Genomic DNA, 13,158 nt, shown 5'->3' on the forward strand with positions numbered 1-13,158 from the left:
TGGACTGATACTGGCGTTTGTCTAATTAACAAGTACTGTAAATAGCAAAAAAAAACAACACACACATACAAGTTAAATATTCAAGTCACTCATGTTCATAATGTTCAATGAAAAAATTATCTGAAAAAGATGTACAAAAAAATATGCATAACAAAACCAATATTATAAATTGACACCTACTAAACTGCAATCTGGGATAGTAATAAATATGCTTTACATTGCATGTAAATTTGTTAGCACTTATGTAAATGTCCGCCACACATAATAATGCAGAATCAGTATTGCAACATCTCAGAAAACATCTGGTCAACAGTCTCAAACACCTCTATAAAACAAGAACAGCCATCCAATAGAACAAGTTAATAGCAATTCAGTTGGCTAGGTTAGCATGTTAGAAATGATCACTCCCTGGTCCAATCATAATAATGTAACCGTTGATAGCAATGTAAGGAACTGCACTTAAGTAAAATACTTGGACATCCAAGGTGTCATATTCCTCCTCTGGTTATCTATTCCGACACTGATGTTCTAAATGTGGCACACTGATGATCAAGTAGTAATGAAGCCTGTGTTCCTCATATGGAATCTGCTCAACTCAATGTTTCCCAGACAGTGGAGCAAAGTACTGACTGGTATATTTACTCCTGGCATAGAAAAGGCCCATAGTTTGTCCAAATCACTAAAATATTAGTCACTTTAAAGACCCAATGCAGGCAATTGTAAAAAGTGTTAAACATGTATCCTTCTGTGATAATGTCAATAATAATAGAAATGAAACGCGTTTCATCCTCTTGGACTGGGGATTTCACCAAAGGTCTGCAGATAAACTTTTCTGTACCATTTTATATTTTGTTCATGTACCACACTCATAAAACACAAACCCCAATTATTCTGAGACCTGATAATAATGAACCCTTTGGAATGCAGTTTAAAAATGTACATTCAAGGGGCATAGCACACATACTAGCGAGCTCTCCAGCCTTTTCATCCATTTACCTTTCCTGCTCACAGCCTCAGCAGCTGTAGTTACTCCTACCTGTGCCTTTACAGCTGGGGTGTGGATTGAGGTGGTCTCTGGTAGTACCACGGTTTCAGTTGGCTTGGTGTGGGAAGTTCTTTCCCTTGGGCCTAGTATGCTTGGCATCCTGCACTCCTAAACCAGCTGTCCTGTCTCCCGTGCCCGGGCTGGTGGTCTGCGGTCTATGGCTGCTCTCTGCATGCACTAAACCCCCAATGTGAGAGGATTGCTGGCTCTTGCGGTGGAGGCAAAGTTTCTGCCACCATTTTACCTGCTGCTCTCGCAAAACTCTGGCAGAACACAGCTGACTCCACCATTGTGTGCTTCACAGGGGGTGCACTTTACTTTCTAATTAACCTTTGGTAATCTTCACCCTTGAATAACATTGGGCCTGATTCAGAGTTGAATGGAAATCGTATTGCGACTGCGCCTCTGTACGCAGAGACTACAAAAATATGCAAATGATGCAGCCACCAGAATTTGTATTGAGATACCTACTAATGTTTGCAAAGTTCACCTGAGCATAAAGACGCCCACTGCTGCCTTCTTACCTGCGTGCGATGACGCATACCTGCATAAATATCGGCCATCTTGCCCTTGCTGCAGGTCTGACCTGTTGCAGCCTTGGGAGCTCTTTTGGCATGCAGAACTGCATATGCAATCGCAGTGGCTAATGTATGCACGCCCATGAAACAGCGTTCAAACGGACAGACCCGTCTGCGTTTTTCAGACCACGCCCAGTCACCACCCCCAAACGCTGACAGTCTGTCACTCACTTTGTGATGGATTCAACTGTGATCTGTAATCGCAGGGCGATCGCTGCGCACATGCAATGCGTCTTATATGCATGTGCGATGGCAAACAAATGTTCGATCTGCATGTGTACTCACCTTTGCGCTCAGCCCTGAATCAGGCCCTAAGGGCTCTAAGTATTACAATACGTATTTAAAATGTTGTAGTGCGGTATTTCCGACAAAATTCGCATTGCGAATCTAGGAAATATCACATGGATGTACTAACATCCGTATGCAGGGACAGAGCTTGCAATAAAGCTCTGTCCCTGCGAATCCCGTCTGAGAAAGTATCTGTGCATGCGCCACCACCGGACACCACAACCACCACCCCCTCGCAGCCCCCCCCCCCGAACTTACACTTAGCTCGGTGATCGGAGCTCTGGTGATGTCCACGGGGATTCCAGTCAGCTGGTACCTCGGCTCCTGCACTGTGACCCCGTCAGCTGCTCTATGCAGCAGCTAACCAGGGTCACAGTGCAGGAGCCCGGAGACCAGCTGACCGGAGTCCCAGAGGACATCACCAGAGCACCGATCACCGGTCCCTGGGTGCAGGTAAGGGTGGTTTTTTTAACTTTTTTTTTTTTTTGCAGTCATGAGCTTGTGGCCTCTTTAGCTGTGTGGTCTCTTTAGACCACACAGCTGATTACAGGGGGCTGGCTTCCAGCTCTGCTCTGCCCCGGTAATATTTCACAATATATTTTTAGTAAAACTGGGCAGATCACATTTCCGATTAAAAGTATGGGAAATGCGATATGCTTACTAAAAATATGTAATAATTAGAGTTTGGAGTAGAATTTTGCATATTCACCTCCAATTGCCCTTTAGTAAATTCATGTGATACTAAAATAATGTGAAAAGGGTGTAAAAAGAACCGTTTTCACATTATTTTACTAAAAATAATGTTAATAAATATACCCATAAGAGTGGTGAAAGAACATTCTTTGTTACTGTATGTCCAGGGAGGCAGCGGCTTGGCTGGACTGTTGCATGTTAGGTCATTCACAGCTGGACGAATAAAGGACTTGTAGATCTTGTCCTGATTGTTTGTAACTATATATAGATCGCAGTCTATTAATAACATGCAGTGCATGTCTATTTTCTCTTATGCTATGTTCCTACATACTGTACCTTGGTTGCTACTTTGATTTTACTTTACAATAAAACAGGCATACCTTTAGTGATGTTTTTTGCTGTGGGACAAATTCTTAATTTGAAGTTTACTCTGTCCTGATTTTTACAGTTCTCTCATAGGTTGCTTGTGTATATTTCTATTCCATTTACTATCTCAAGCTAGTATTTAATACTAAAGGTGCATACACACACAACGATTTTTTCAACGATTATCGTTAAACGATATCGTTTAACGATAATCGTTTGAAAAAATCGTTCACTTTCTGAGTCAAACGATGAACGCTTATTGTTCATGCGCGTTCACGTTTGTAGTTTGTAGTTCAGTCAGACTTGTCAACTCAACGATTTTCATTAAGTTAATATGCAAAAATCGTTTGTAGTTCATAAAAATCGTTCATTACATTTAAATGAACATAGTAAATGAACAACTTTAGTAAACGATTTTAGTAAATTTTTTCAAGGTAGAAAATAGTTTACTAAAATCGTTCATTAACTCAATTGTTGTGTGTGTATGCAGCTTTATTGTTATACTTTATGTTATCCTTTATTGTGTTGGGTGCAGTGTCTTTTATGACTGAAGAGCTCTGTGCCAAATGATCATTATATTTGCCCCATATTATCCTGTGGATGGGTGAATTGGTCTTAGATAGACATAAAGGGTTTATTTACTAAGTGTTGGGTTCTAAAACCCTTCGTTTCCGATTGTGTTTATGCCCGAAAATTTAAAGGGCAATGATTTTACTAGTAAAACACGGCTTAGTAATATCTGTATTGACCATCGGGGTATTTATGTTTTAATCAACTGTACGATTCATGCTTCCCACTCCTCATCCTGACAATTTATTTACCCCTTTGTATAATAATTAAGTTTTGAAGAAAGATGCAGAGTTTATTTCTATGTCTCCTGATACTCCTGTATTATGTATGGGTGATTTTATCAATGTGCTAGACCCACCCTAGATAGATTATGGGAAGTTCCTCGTTTAACAATGTTTGGAGCACGCAATATCCACAGGTGAAGCAATATTTCTGCTTCTCCCATACATCATTCTTTTTTCAGAATAGACATGGGCCTGGTTTCTCACAAAATGGCATCAATGATTGAATGGGTGGATAACAAGGCTAGGGGTATCTCAGACCACTTCCCGCTAGCACTGGGGATTGATTTTGATGCTCCACAAGGCCAACCTCATTGGAGGCTAAGGGCCTGATTCAGAGCCGCTCGTAAGCGGCCGCTCGTTCGTTCCGAGTGATGGTTGCACAACTGCGCATGCGTACGGATCGTAATACGCATGCGCGAACCAGTCAGTGCGGCCGAAAATTGTTTGTTCGCTAAATAGCTTTAAGTTGATATGAGCAACCACTATTTTGCAAAACTACTGCACAGCCAAAAAGCTTTGTTGGTATATCTTGATGATATTGTCCCACCCACTGTCTCCAGAGGCTAAGGCTTTCTTGAATGCCCATTTTACATTAGAAGAGATTGATTTATTTATCCTTTCCTTTCCAGGAGAGAAAGTTCCCAGATTAGACAACATTTCTATTAAACTTTATAAAAAAAAAACAAACATAACTTTATTATATACCCAGTCTCCTAAACCTTTTTAATGGACTATAGGAAGCTGCTGTGCTTCCTCTATCCATATCTGACGAAGTCTGGGAAGGACCTCACACCACCTGCTTCCTATCAACCTATATCCCAACACCCAAATGATTTTAGTGACACTTCTTACCCAGGTTATTACATCCCTAATCCATCCAGACCAGGCAGGGTTTATGTCTAGCCAATCTACCTTCGTCGATATCAGATGTATTTTCATGCAACTTCAGGTATCCCATGGTGAGGCTACGGCAGTGGTGGTCTCCTTAGCTCCAGCTAAAGCATCAGATTCCGTTAAGTGGCCCTTTCTCTGGGAAACCATGGTGCAGTTTGGTATTGGACCTGTTTTTCTTGGTTGGGTTACATTTCTGTACTCTGTCCTACAGCCCGTATTCAGGTGAACAGATTAGTCACTTCCTCCTTTACTCTAGCCAGAGGTACAAGACACCCTTTTTATTTGCTATATCTCAATTGAGCGATTAGCATGTAATCTTCTCGCCCACTCAGGCATTAAAGGTCTCCCTCTTGGGCAGAGGGTAGACACTGCTGCATTAAACTCAGATTTCTGATTTTGAAGCTTCCCCGGCAAATATGCTCTGAGTGGTGGACTGTTTTGGCTCATACTCAAGTTTATGCATAAATTAGGATGTCATCTATTCTTCTTGTCCGAGGCCAGTGTCCTGTATTTCCCATCAGATGTTCCTCAGCGGTGGATGTATTGTTTTAAGTATCTGAGTGTTTAGATTACTAGTAACACATTGGACTATATAGATTTGAACGTCCAATCCCAACTAACGTACAGGTCTCCCATATCCAAACATTTCGAAATACGGAATATTTTTAGCATGACTGAGATAATGACACCTTTGCTTTCTGATGGTTAAATGTACACAAACTTTGTTTAAGGCACAAAATTATTAAAAATATAGTATAAAATAACCTTCAGGTTGTGTGTATAAGGTGTGTATGAAACATAAATGAATTTCATGTACACACACTTTTTTTGATGCATAAAATGATTGAAAATATTGTATAAAATGACCTTCAGGCTGTGTCTAAGGTGTATATAAAACATAAATTCATTCTGTGTTTAGATTTGGGTCCCATTCCCAAGATATCTTATTATGGTATACAATTATTCCAAAATACGGAATGTTCCGATTTTGGATATCGGAACATTCCGTATTTTGGAATAATTACAAATACCCCTTGTCTCAAGCATTTTCGATATGGGAGACTCAACCTGTATTTAAAAACTAGGATTATAGCTTGGTACAAGCTTCAATGAACATTGACGGGCAAAGTAAATATATTCAAAATGGTTGTTTAACCCAAATTATTGTATATTTTTCAGCAATCCCCAATATATATGCCACATAGAATATTTCTGCAAATTTGTGCTCTCTGGTCTGGATGGATCAACATCTCTGAATAAAGCTTTCTACCCTTACCAGGTCTAGGGACTCAGGTGGATCAGCATTACTACATTTTGCCTCACAAATAGGCCATTTACAGAGCTGGGTGCGTGACATAAAGGAGGATGGCTTGCTGGCCCTTTAGGTTACATGTTTGCCCTGTATATACCCCTGTCCAGGGTCTGCGAAGTGGCAGGGAAACTGGTTTGGGACTCCCTATCCTTACCCAAGGGGTGAAAATTTGGAAGGTGGTTAATGTGATGCTAGGAGCTGTGGGGCTGGATCCTGACTTTCCTTTATGGGGCTCCCAGGTTTTGTTTGAACTTTCCTTTATGGGGCTCCCAGGTTTTGTTTGAACTTGCTTCCTTACATGCTAGGGTTGTATGGGGGTAAGTGGTCTCCATATGCTGAGGTAATTCTTAAACTGTTTGAGCAACCTTCATTAGAATCTAATACTTTGAATCAGTATTTTTACCGATAGCAACAGCTAGACGCGTTAATGGCCCTCCTTAAAAAATCGCATCTACATTCGGCTCTAGAAAATTAATTTACTTATTTATAAATTGAGTGTACAGCACACCGATACATTACTACACCTACAGCAATGTTGGGAGACAGATATGGCTCATTGGAAGATGAGGAGTCGGGGGCAGCCCTGGGTAGCCTTCCATCACTACTGTTTGTTTTCTGCAGAGTCAATTACTTATGATGCACAGAATTTACATCATGACTGAGCGTTTGTGCAGCTTTGTAGGAAGGCGTTCTTCTCAGTGTAATAAATGTTCAGATCCTGGAGGTAGTTTTTGGCATCTTTTATGGGACTGTCCCAGGATTTCTGCATTCTAGTCAAGGTTAGTCAGCAGCCAGGAAAAGATTGGTCCAACAAAACTACTGATGCAACATTCATAGGGATGAAGTAACAGTGTGTGAGGCAACGTATCATGGACAGGTACAGATGTGCTCTCACATAACTATCGTTCTGGCCGGATATACATACTTAGTTAGAGCGGGGTGACATTATACAAGTGATAAAGTGTCACTATAGAACTCTATTGTATAGCTTGCTTGACATCTCATGATAAGGTATCATAAAGAAATCAACATGTGTATGTCCAGCCAGAAGGATACGAAGGGGGGTATTCATGAAAGCTTGGAGAGTGATAAAATGGTGAAAGATAAAGCACCAACCAATCAGCTCCTATCATTTTTCAAACACATCCTGTAAAGTGGCAGTTAGGAGCTGATTGGTTGGTACTTTCTCTTTCACAATTGTATCACTCTAAAAGCTTTCATGAATGAGCACACATCTGCAGGTATGTATCATGAGAAGGAAATTTTCATTTAGCAATTTATGTCAAGGTGAAATATCACAGGGCAGCATGAACTCTAGGTAAAATGTATATTTGCATGTTATATTGCTACAGAAAACATTAAATTCATATTTATACCTTGTTTAGCATTATAAGTTATTTATATACAAGACATTGGTGTGACTGTTGTAACTAAAGTCTCCATGGTAAATCCTAAAACTATAAAGGTATACTACAATATGAAAGACTTAAAGATATTTTATGAGGTCCCATAAATTCTGTTACATGCAACACATTATAGTGAAGTGGGTGTTATGCTGTCTGCTGTGCACACTGACATTGCAACAGCTAATATATATTAGGATTTATTTACAATGCAACATGTTATGCAGCACTGTACTTTGAGGGGTTAAATATAGCTACTGAAACCAGCATCATTACGAGGGTCTCTGACGGATGAAGTGATATCCGACACATTTTACACTGCTTAATACATTTCTCTGATTGATAAAAGCACTTCTTGCCTAAGTATTGCTGGTAACCCAATGGTAGTAATGTCTGAAGCCGTAAGACCTAACCCGCCAGCCCCCAGCTCACTGGCTCATGGACAAGGTTCCCTGTTTCCGCTGTGGATAGATGGATTGGTTAGACTGCGCTTCTTTTACAGGAGCTGGATCTTATCTTTACAGGAGGAAGCAGAGTCCATTCTTCTCTGCCAGCTTTCTCTCCACACCTTGTCTGATCTGTACAACAGGCCAGGAAGAGCCAATACATCTCTGCACGTCCTCTCTCAGCACTAACCCCGTTCTCTCCTGCAGTCATATTTCCATCCATGCTCTGTTTCTGCACAACCCCAGCCATTATAAACTTTGCTTAAAAAAAAACACCCTGTCTATTACAAAAAAAGTGGAATCAGTTGAAGTTGTCAGACTTATATAATTAACTAGTAGCAGCAATGCAATTCTAGTCTTTACTATCACCAGTGTAACTCCCATTATAGCCAGTGTATCTCCCTCTATAGCCAGTGTATCTCTCATTATAGCCAGTGTATCTCTCATTATAGCCAGTGTATCTCTCATTATAGCCAGTGTAACTCCCTCTATAGCCAGTGTATCTCTCATTATAGCCAGTGTATCTCCCTCCAAAGCCAGTGTATCTCCCTCCATAGCCAATGTAACTCCCTCTATAGCCACAGCCAGTGCGTCTCTCATTATAGCCAGTGTATCTCTCATTATAGCCAGTGTAACTCTCATTATAGCCAGTGTAACTCCCTCTATAGCCAGTGTATCTCTCATTATAGCCAGTGTATCTCCCTCCAAAGCCAGTGTATCTCCCTCCATAGCCAATGTAACTCCCTCTATAGCCACAGCCAGTGCGTCTCTCATTATAGCCAGTGTATCTCTCATTATAGCCAGTGTAACTCTCATTATAGCCAGTGTATCTCTCATTATAGCCAGTGTATCTCCCTCTATAGCCAGTGTAACTCCCTCTATAGCCAGTGTATCTCTAATTATAGCCAGTGTAACTCCCTCTATAGCCAGTGTATCTCTCATTATAGCCAGTGTATCTCCCTCTATAGCCAGTGTAACTCCCTCTATAGCCAGTGTATCTCTAATTATAGCCAGTGTAACTCCCTCTATAGCCAGTGTATCTCTCATTATAGCCAGTGTATCTCCCTCCAAAGCCAGTGTATCTCCCTCCATAGCCAATGTAACTCCCTCTATAGCCAGTGTAACTCCCTCTATAGCCAGTGTATCTCCCTCTATAGCCAGTGTAACTCCCTCTATAGCCAGTGTATCTCTCATTATAGCCAGTGTAACTCCCTCTATAGCCAGTGTAACTCCCTCTATAGCCAGTGTATCTCCCTCTATAGCCAGTGTATCTCCCTCTATAGCCAGTGTATCTCTCATTATAGCCAGTGTATCTCTCATTATAGCCAGTGTAACTCCCTCTATAGCCAGTGTATCTCTCATTATAGCCAGTGTAACTCCCTCTATAGCCAGTGTAACTCCCTCTATAGCCAGTGTATCTCTCATTATAGCCAGTGTAACTCCCTCTATAGCCAGTGTAACTCCCTCTATAGCCAGTGTATCTCTCATTATAGCCAGTGTAACTCCCTCTATAGCCAGTGTATCTCTCATTATAGCCAGTGTAACTCCCTCTATAGCCAGTGTATCTCTCATTATAGCCAGTGTAACTCCCTCTATAGCCAGTGTAACTCCCTCTATAGCCAGTGTATCTCTCATTATAGCCAGTGTAACTCCCTCTATAGCCAGTGTAACTCCCTCTATAGCCAGTGTATCTCCCTCTATAGCCAGTGTAACTCCCTCTATAGCCAGTGTATCTCTCATTATAGCCAGTGTATCTCTCATTATAGCCAGTGTAACTCCCTCTATAGCCAGTGTATCTCTCATTATAGCCAGTGTAACTCCCTCTATAGCCAGTGTATCTCTCATTATAGCCAGTGTAACTCCCTCTATAGCCAGTGTAACTCCCTCTATAGCCAGTGTATCTCTCATTATAGCCAGTGTAACTCCCTCTATAGCCAGTGTATCTCTCATTATAGCCAGTGTAACTCCCTCTATAGCCAGTGTATCTCTCATTATAGCCAGTGTAACTCCCTCTATAGCCAGTGTAACTCCCTCTATAGCCAGTGTATCTCTCATTATAGCCAGTGTAACTCCCTCTATAGCCAGTGTAACTCCCTCTATAGCCAGTGTATCTCTCATTATAGCCAGTGTAACTCCCTCTATAGCCAGTGTAACTCCCTCTATAGCCAGTGTAACTCCCTCTATAGCCAGTGTATCTCCCTCTATAGCCAGTGTAACTCCCTCTATAGCCAGTGTATCTCTCATTATAGCCAGTGTATCTCTCATTATAGCCAGTGTAACTCCCTCTATAGCCAGTGTATCTCTCATTATAGCCAGTGTAACTCCCTCTATAGCCAGTGTATCTCTCATTATAGCCAGTGTATCTCTCATTATAGCCAGTGTAACTCCCTCTATAGCCAGTGTAACTCCCTCTATAGCCAGTGTATCTCCCTCTATAGCCAGTGTAACTCCCTCTATAGCCAGTGTATCTCTCATTATAGCCAGTGTATCTCTCATTATAGCCAGTGTAACTCCCTCTATAGCCAGTGTATCTCTCATTATAGCCAGTGTAACTCCCTCTATAGCCAGTGTATCTCTCATTATAGCCAGTGTATCTCCCTCTATAGCCAGTGTAACTCCCTCTATAGCCAGTGTAACTCCCTCTATAGCCAGTGTATCTCTCATTATAGCCAGTGTAATTCCCTCTATAGCCAGTGTATCTCTCATTATAGCCAGTGTAACTCCCATTATAGCCAGTGTAACTCCCTCTGTAGCCAGTGTTTCTCCCTCTATAGCCAGTGTAACTCCCTCTATAGCCAGTGTAACTCCCTCTATAGCCAGTGTATCTCTCATTATAGCCAGTGTATCCCTCTATAGCCAGTGTAACTCCCTCTATAGCCAGTGTAACTCCCTCTATAGCCAGTGTAACTCCCTCTATAGCCAGTGTATCTCTCATTATAGCCAGTGTAATTCCCTCTATAGCCAGTGTATCTCTCATTATAGCCAGTGTAACTCCCATTATAGCCAGTGTAACTCCCTCTGTAGCCAGTGTTTCTCCCTCTATAGCCAGTGTAACTCCCTCTATAGCCAGTGTAACTCCCTCTATAGCCAGTGTAACTCTCATTATAGCCAGTGTAACTCTCATTATAGCCAGTGTAACTCTCATTATAGCCAGTGTATCTTTCATTATAGCCAGTGTATCTCTCATTATAGCCAGTGTATCTCTCATTATAGCCAGTGTATCTCTCATTATAGCCAGTGTAACTCCCTTTATAGCTAAAGGATTTTCGTCACTTCATAACCAGATAGTATATAAGTTTTTATATTATGTAACAAAAGCTTTGCAACTAAATTTATAGCTAGTAAATCATTTTCCAGTATGGGTAGACCACTTACAGTGAGAGGAGAGTTTGAAAGCTCTCCTATGCACACTAACATTATTATATATGGCATTAACTGGACCTATATCAGTTTTATATCCAGGTAACAGTGTATCTAATTGTTTTAGTGGCAGGGGTGATTTAATCTGGACTCTCCCCTCACTGCTTCTTTACCACCTTGTGTCTCTGAATCTGTATTTGCCATTTCAGTCTGGATGTCTCGCCACCATTTTAAATTCAACTTATTTAAATTCAACTTCTTAAAAGTCAAATTGATAAAACTGTATATTCCCTATCTCAAGCTCCTCATGTACCCAAACTTTCCAATCATCACAGAAACTTCACATGATCCAGCACTGGCTATGATCCTGACACTGATCTCTGATTCGGATTCTCATGTCCAATCATTGTCCCTTTCACGTATGAATTAGCTATAATACTGCACCTGGAAATGTGTCCCAACGCAGGAGTGCAAGAGAGCAGTCCCAGATATGTGGCACCCGTGAGCTGGTGTTGCACATATGTGCTCTGGTGTAGTGGCAATGGCTATCTGCTCTTGTAATACAAGTGAAAAGTTTCAATTACATTTTAATACAAAATTAAAGCAAACGTTATATAAAGCTCATTTGTGATCAAGTTTTTACATTTTACAGCAACACTTTATATAAATAAATAAACCACAACAATAGATCTGATAATAACTAAGAGTATAAAAGTTGAACCCCAGATGTGACCAAACATTGCATTTATTACAATCTGTAACTGCTCTCCATTTACCAGCTAGCAGCACACTAAGGCTTATGAGTCATCATAAAATAAATGGAAATATGTGTAATCCTTGGTCCAATATATGAATATGGTTTAGCATAAGCCACTGTAAAGTATTATGCTAACATAAAGTTCTTTTGCAATAAGCAACTGGTGTTTATTATTGTTGTATTTAGAACCATTTCCTCTGGAAGACAGGTTGCAGATGGGATTACACCAACGCCAATGAAGACCAATGTAAGGTAACACGTAACTCACTGATGTTCCTACAGCAGATCTGTTCACTTTCTGTAGGACTGGCTGCCTAGAGCATAAAACAAGACACAGGGTTAGTAAGTCATACTGAAACAGGCAATACACCTGAATAGAGCGAAGCCATCTACTTTCAGGGGAGATGTATCAGACCTTTGACAGAGAGAAAGTGAAGAGAGATAAAGTGCCAACCAATCAGCTTCTAACTGCCATTTTACAGGCTGTGTTTGAAAAAGAAGCTGATTGGTTGGTACTTAATATCTCTCCAAGGTTTGATACATCTCCCCCCTTGTAATAAAAAATTCCAGGCGGCAGTTGGAAAACAATATTAAGTGGAATATAAGCACACATGTAATAAATACAGGTCTATGTTTCTTTTATTAAAAAGGTTGCATACTTTTGGCTAAACACCCTTCTGAAGTAACCTGAGTCCACTACCCTGCATTGCAAATAGATGGTCTAAATTCTATATTTTAAATGTAGTACACTCCTTAGGTCACAATATGTACAAAATTGTAGATAAAATAGCAGATTAACAACTTAAATAGGAATAACAACTTAAATATACACAAACACACATATATACAGTACATGACCTATGGAAGGATAGTCATACACATAAAAATGGGGAGTTGTGTCAGCATAGGCACCAGTGTCTGTCAAAACTTTAAAATAAAGTAATAATTTCAATACAACATGCTAATGTAAATAGTGTAAAATGTATACAAAGAAAGAACTTTACACCATTAATGGACAAGAATGTGAGGGTGAGCTTATTCTCTAAAATAAACACTGGTGATAACATATGAGCTTGGCATTCACACACATGTATATGTACTGTAGGAGTATACACATATACTAGCATTGCTTGTGTAATATAAGATTAGATACAAACAAAAT

The 13,158-nt window shown here is 40.5% G+C and overlaps 1 protein-coding gene across 6 annotated transcripts in view; it reads right to left on the minus strand.

Annotated features, from left to right (window-relative positions):
• Positions 1-11,808: 11,808 nt before the first annotated feature.
• ARMC9 (armadillo repeat containing 9) overlaps positions 11,809-13,158 on the minus strand; it is a 185,628-nt gene continuing 184,278 nt past the window's right edge. For all 6 annotated transcript variants that reach the window (XM_088460934.1, XM_088460937.1, XM_088460935.1 and 3 more), the window contains one exon: positions 11,809-12,310. In XM_088460934.1, coding sequence (XP_088317060.1) covers positions 12,288-12,310 — 23 coding nt within the window. In that variant the 3' untranslated portion in view covers positions 11,809-12,287. The remainder of the gene's footprint in view (positions 12,311-13,158) is intronic.

Source organism: Taudactylus pleione, unplaced genomic scaffold (genome assembly GCF_031769625.1).
Source record: "Taudactylus pleione unplaced genomic scaffold, aTauple2 ptg000995l, whole genome shotgun sequence".
In the NCBI taxonomy this organism is placed as follows: Eukaryota; Metazoa; Chordata; class Amphibia; order Anura; family Myobatrachidae; genus Taudactylus; species Taudactylus pleione.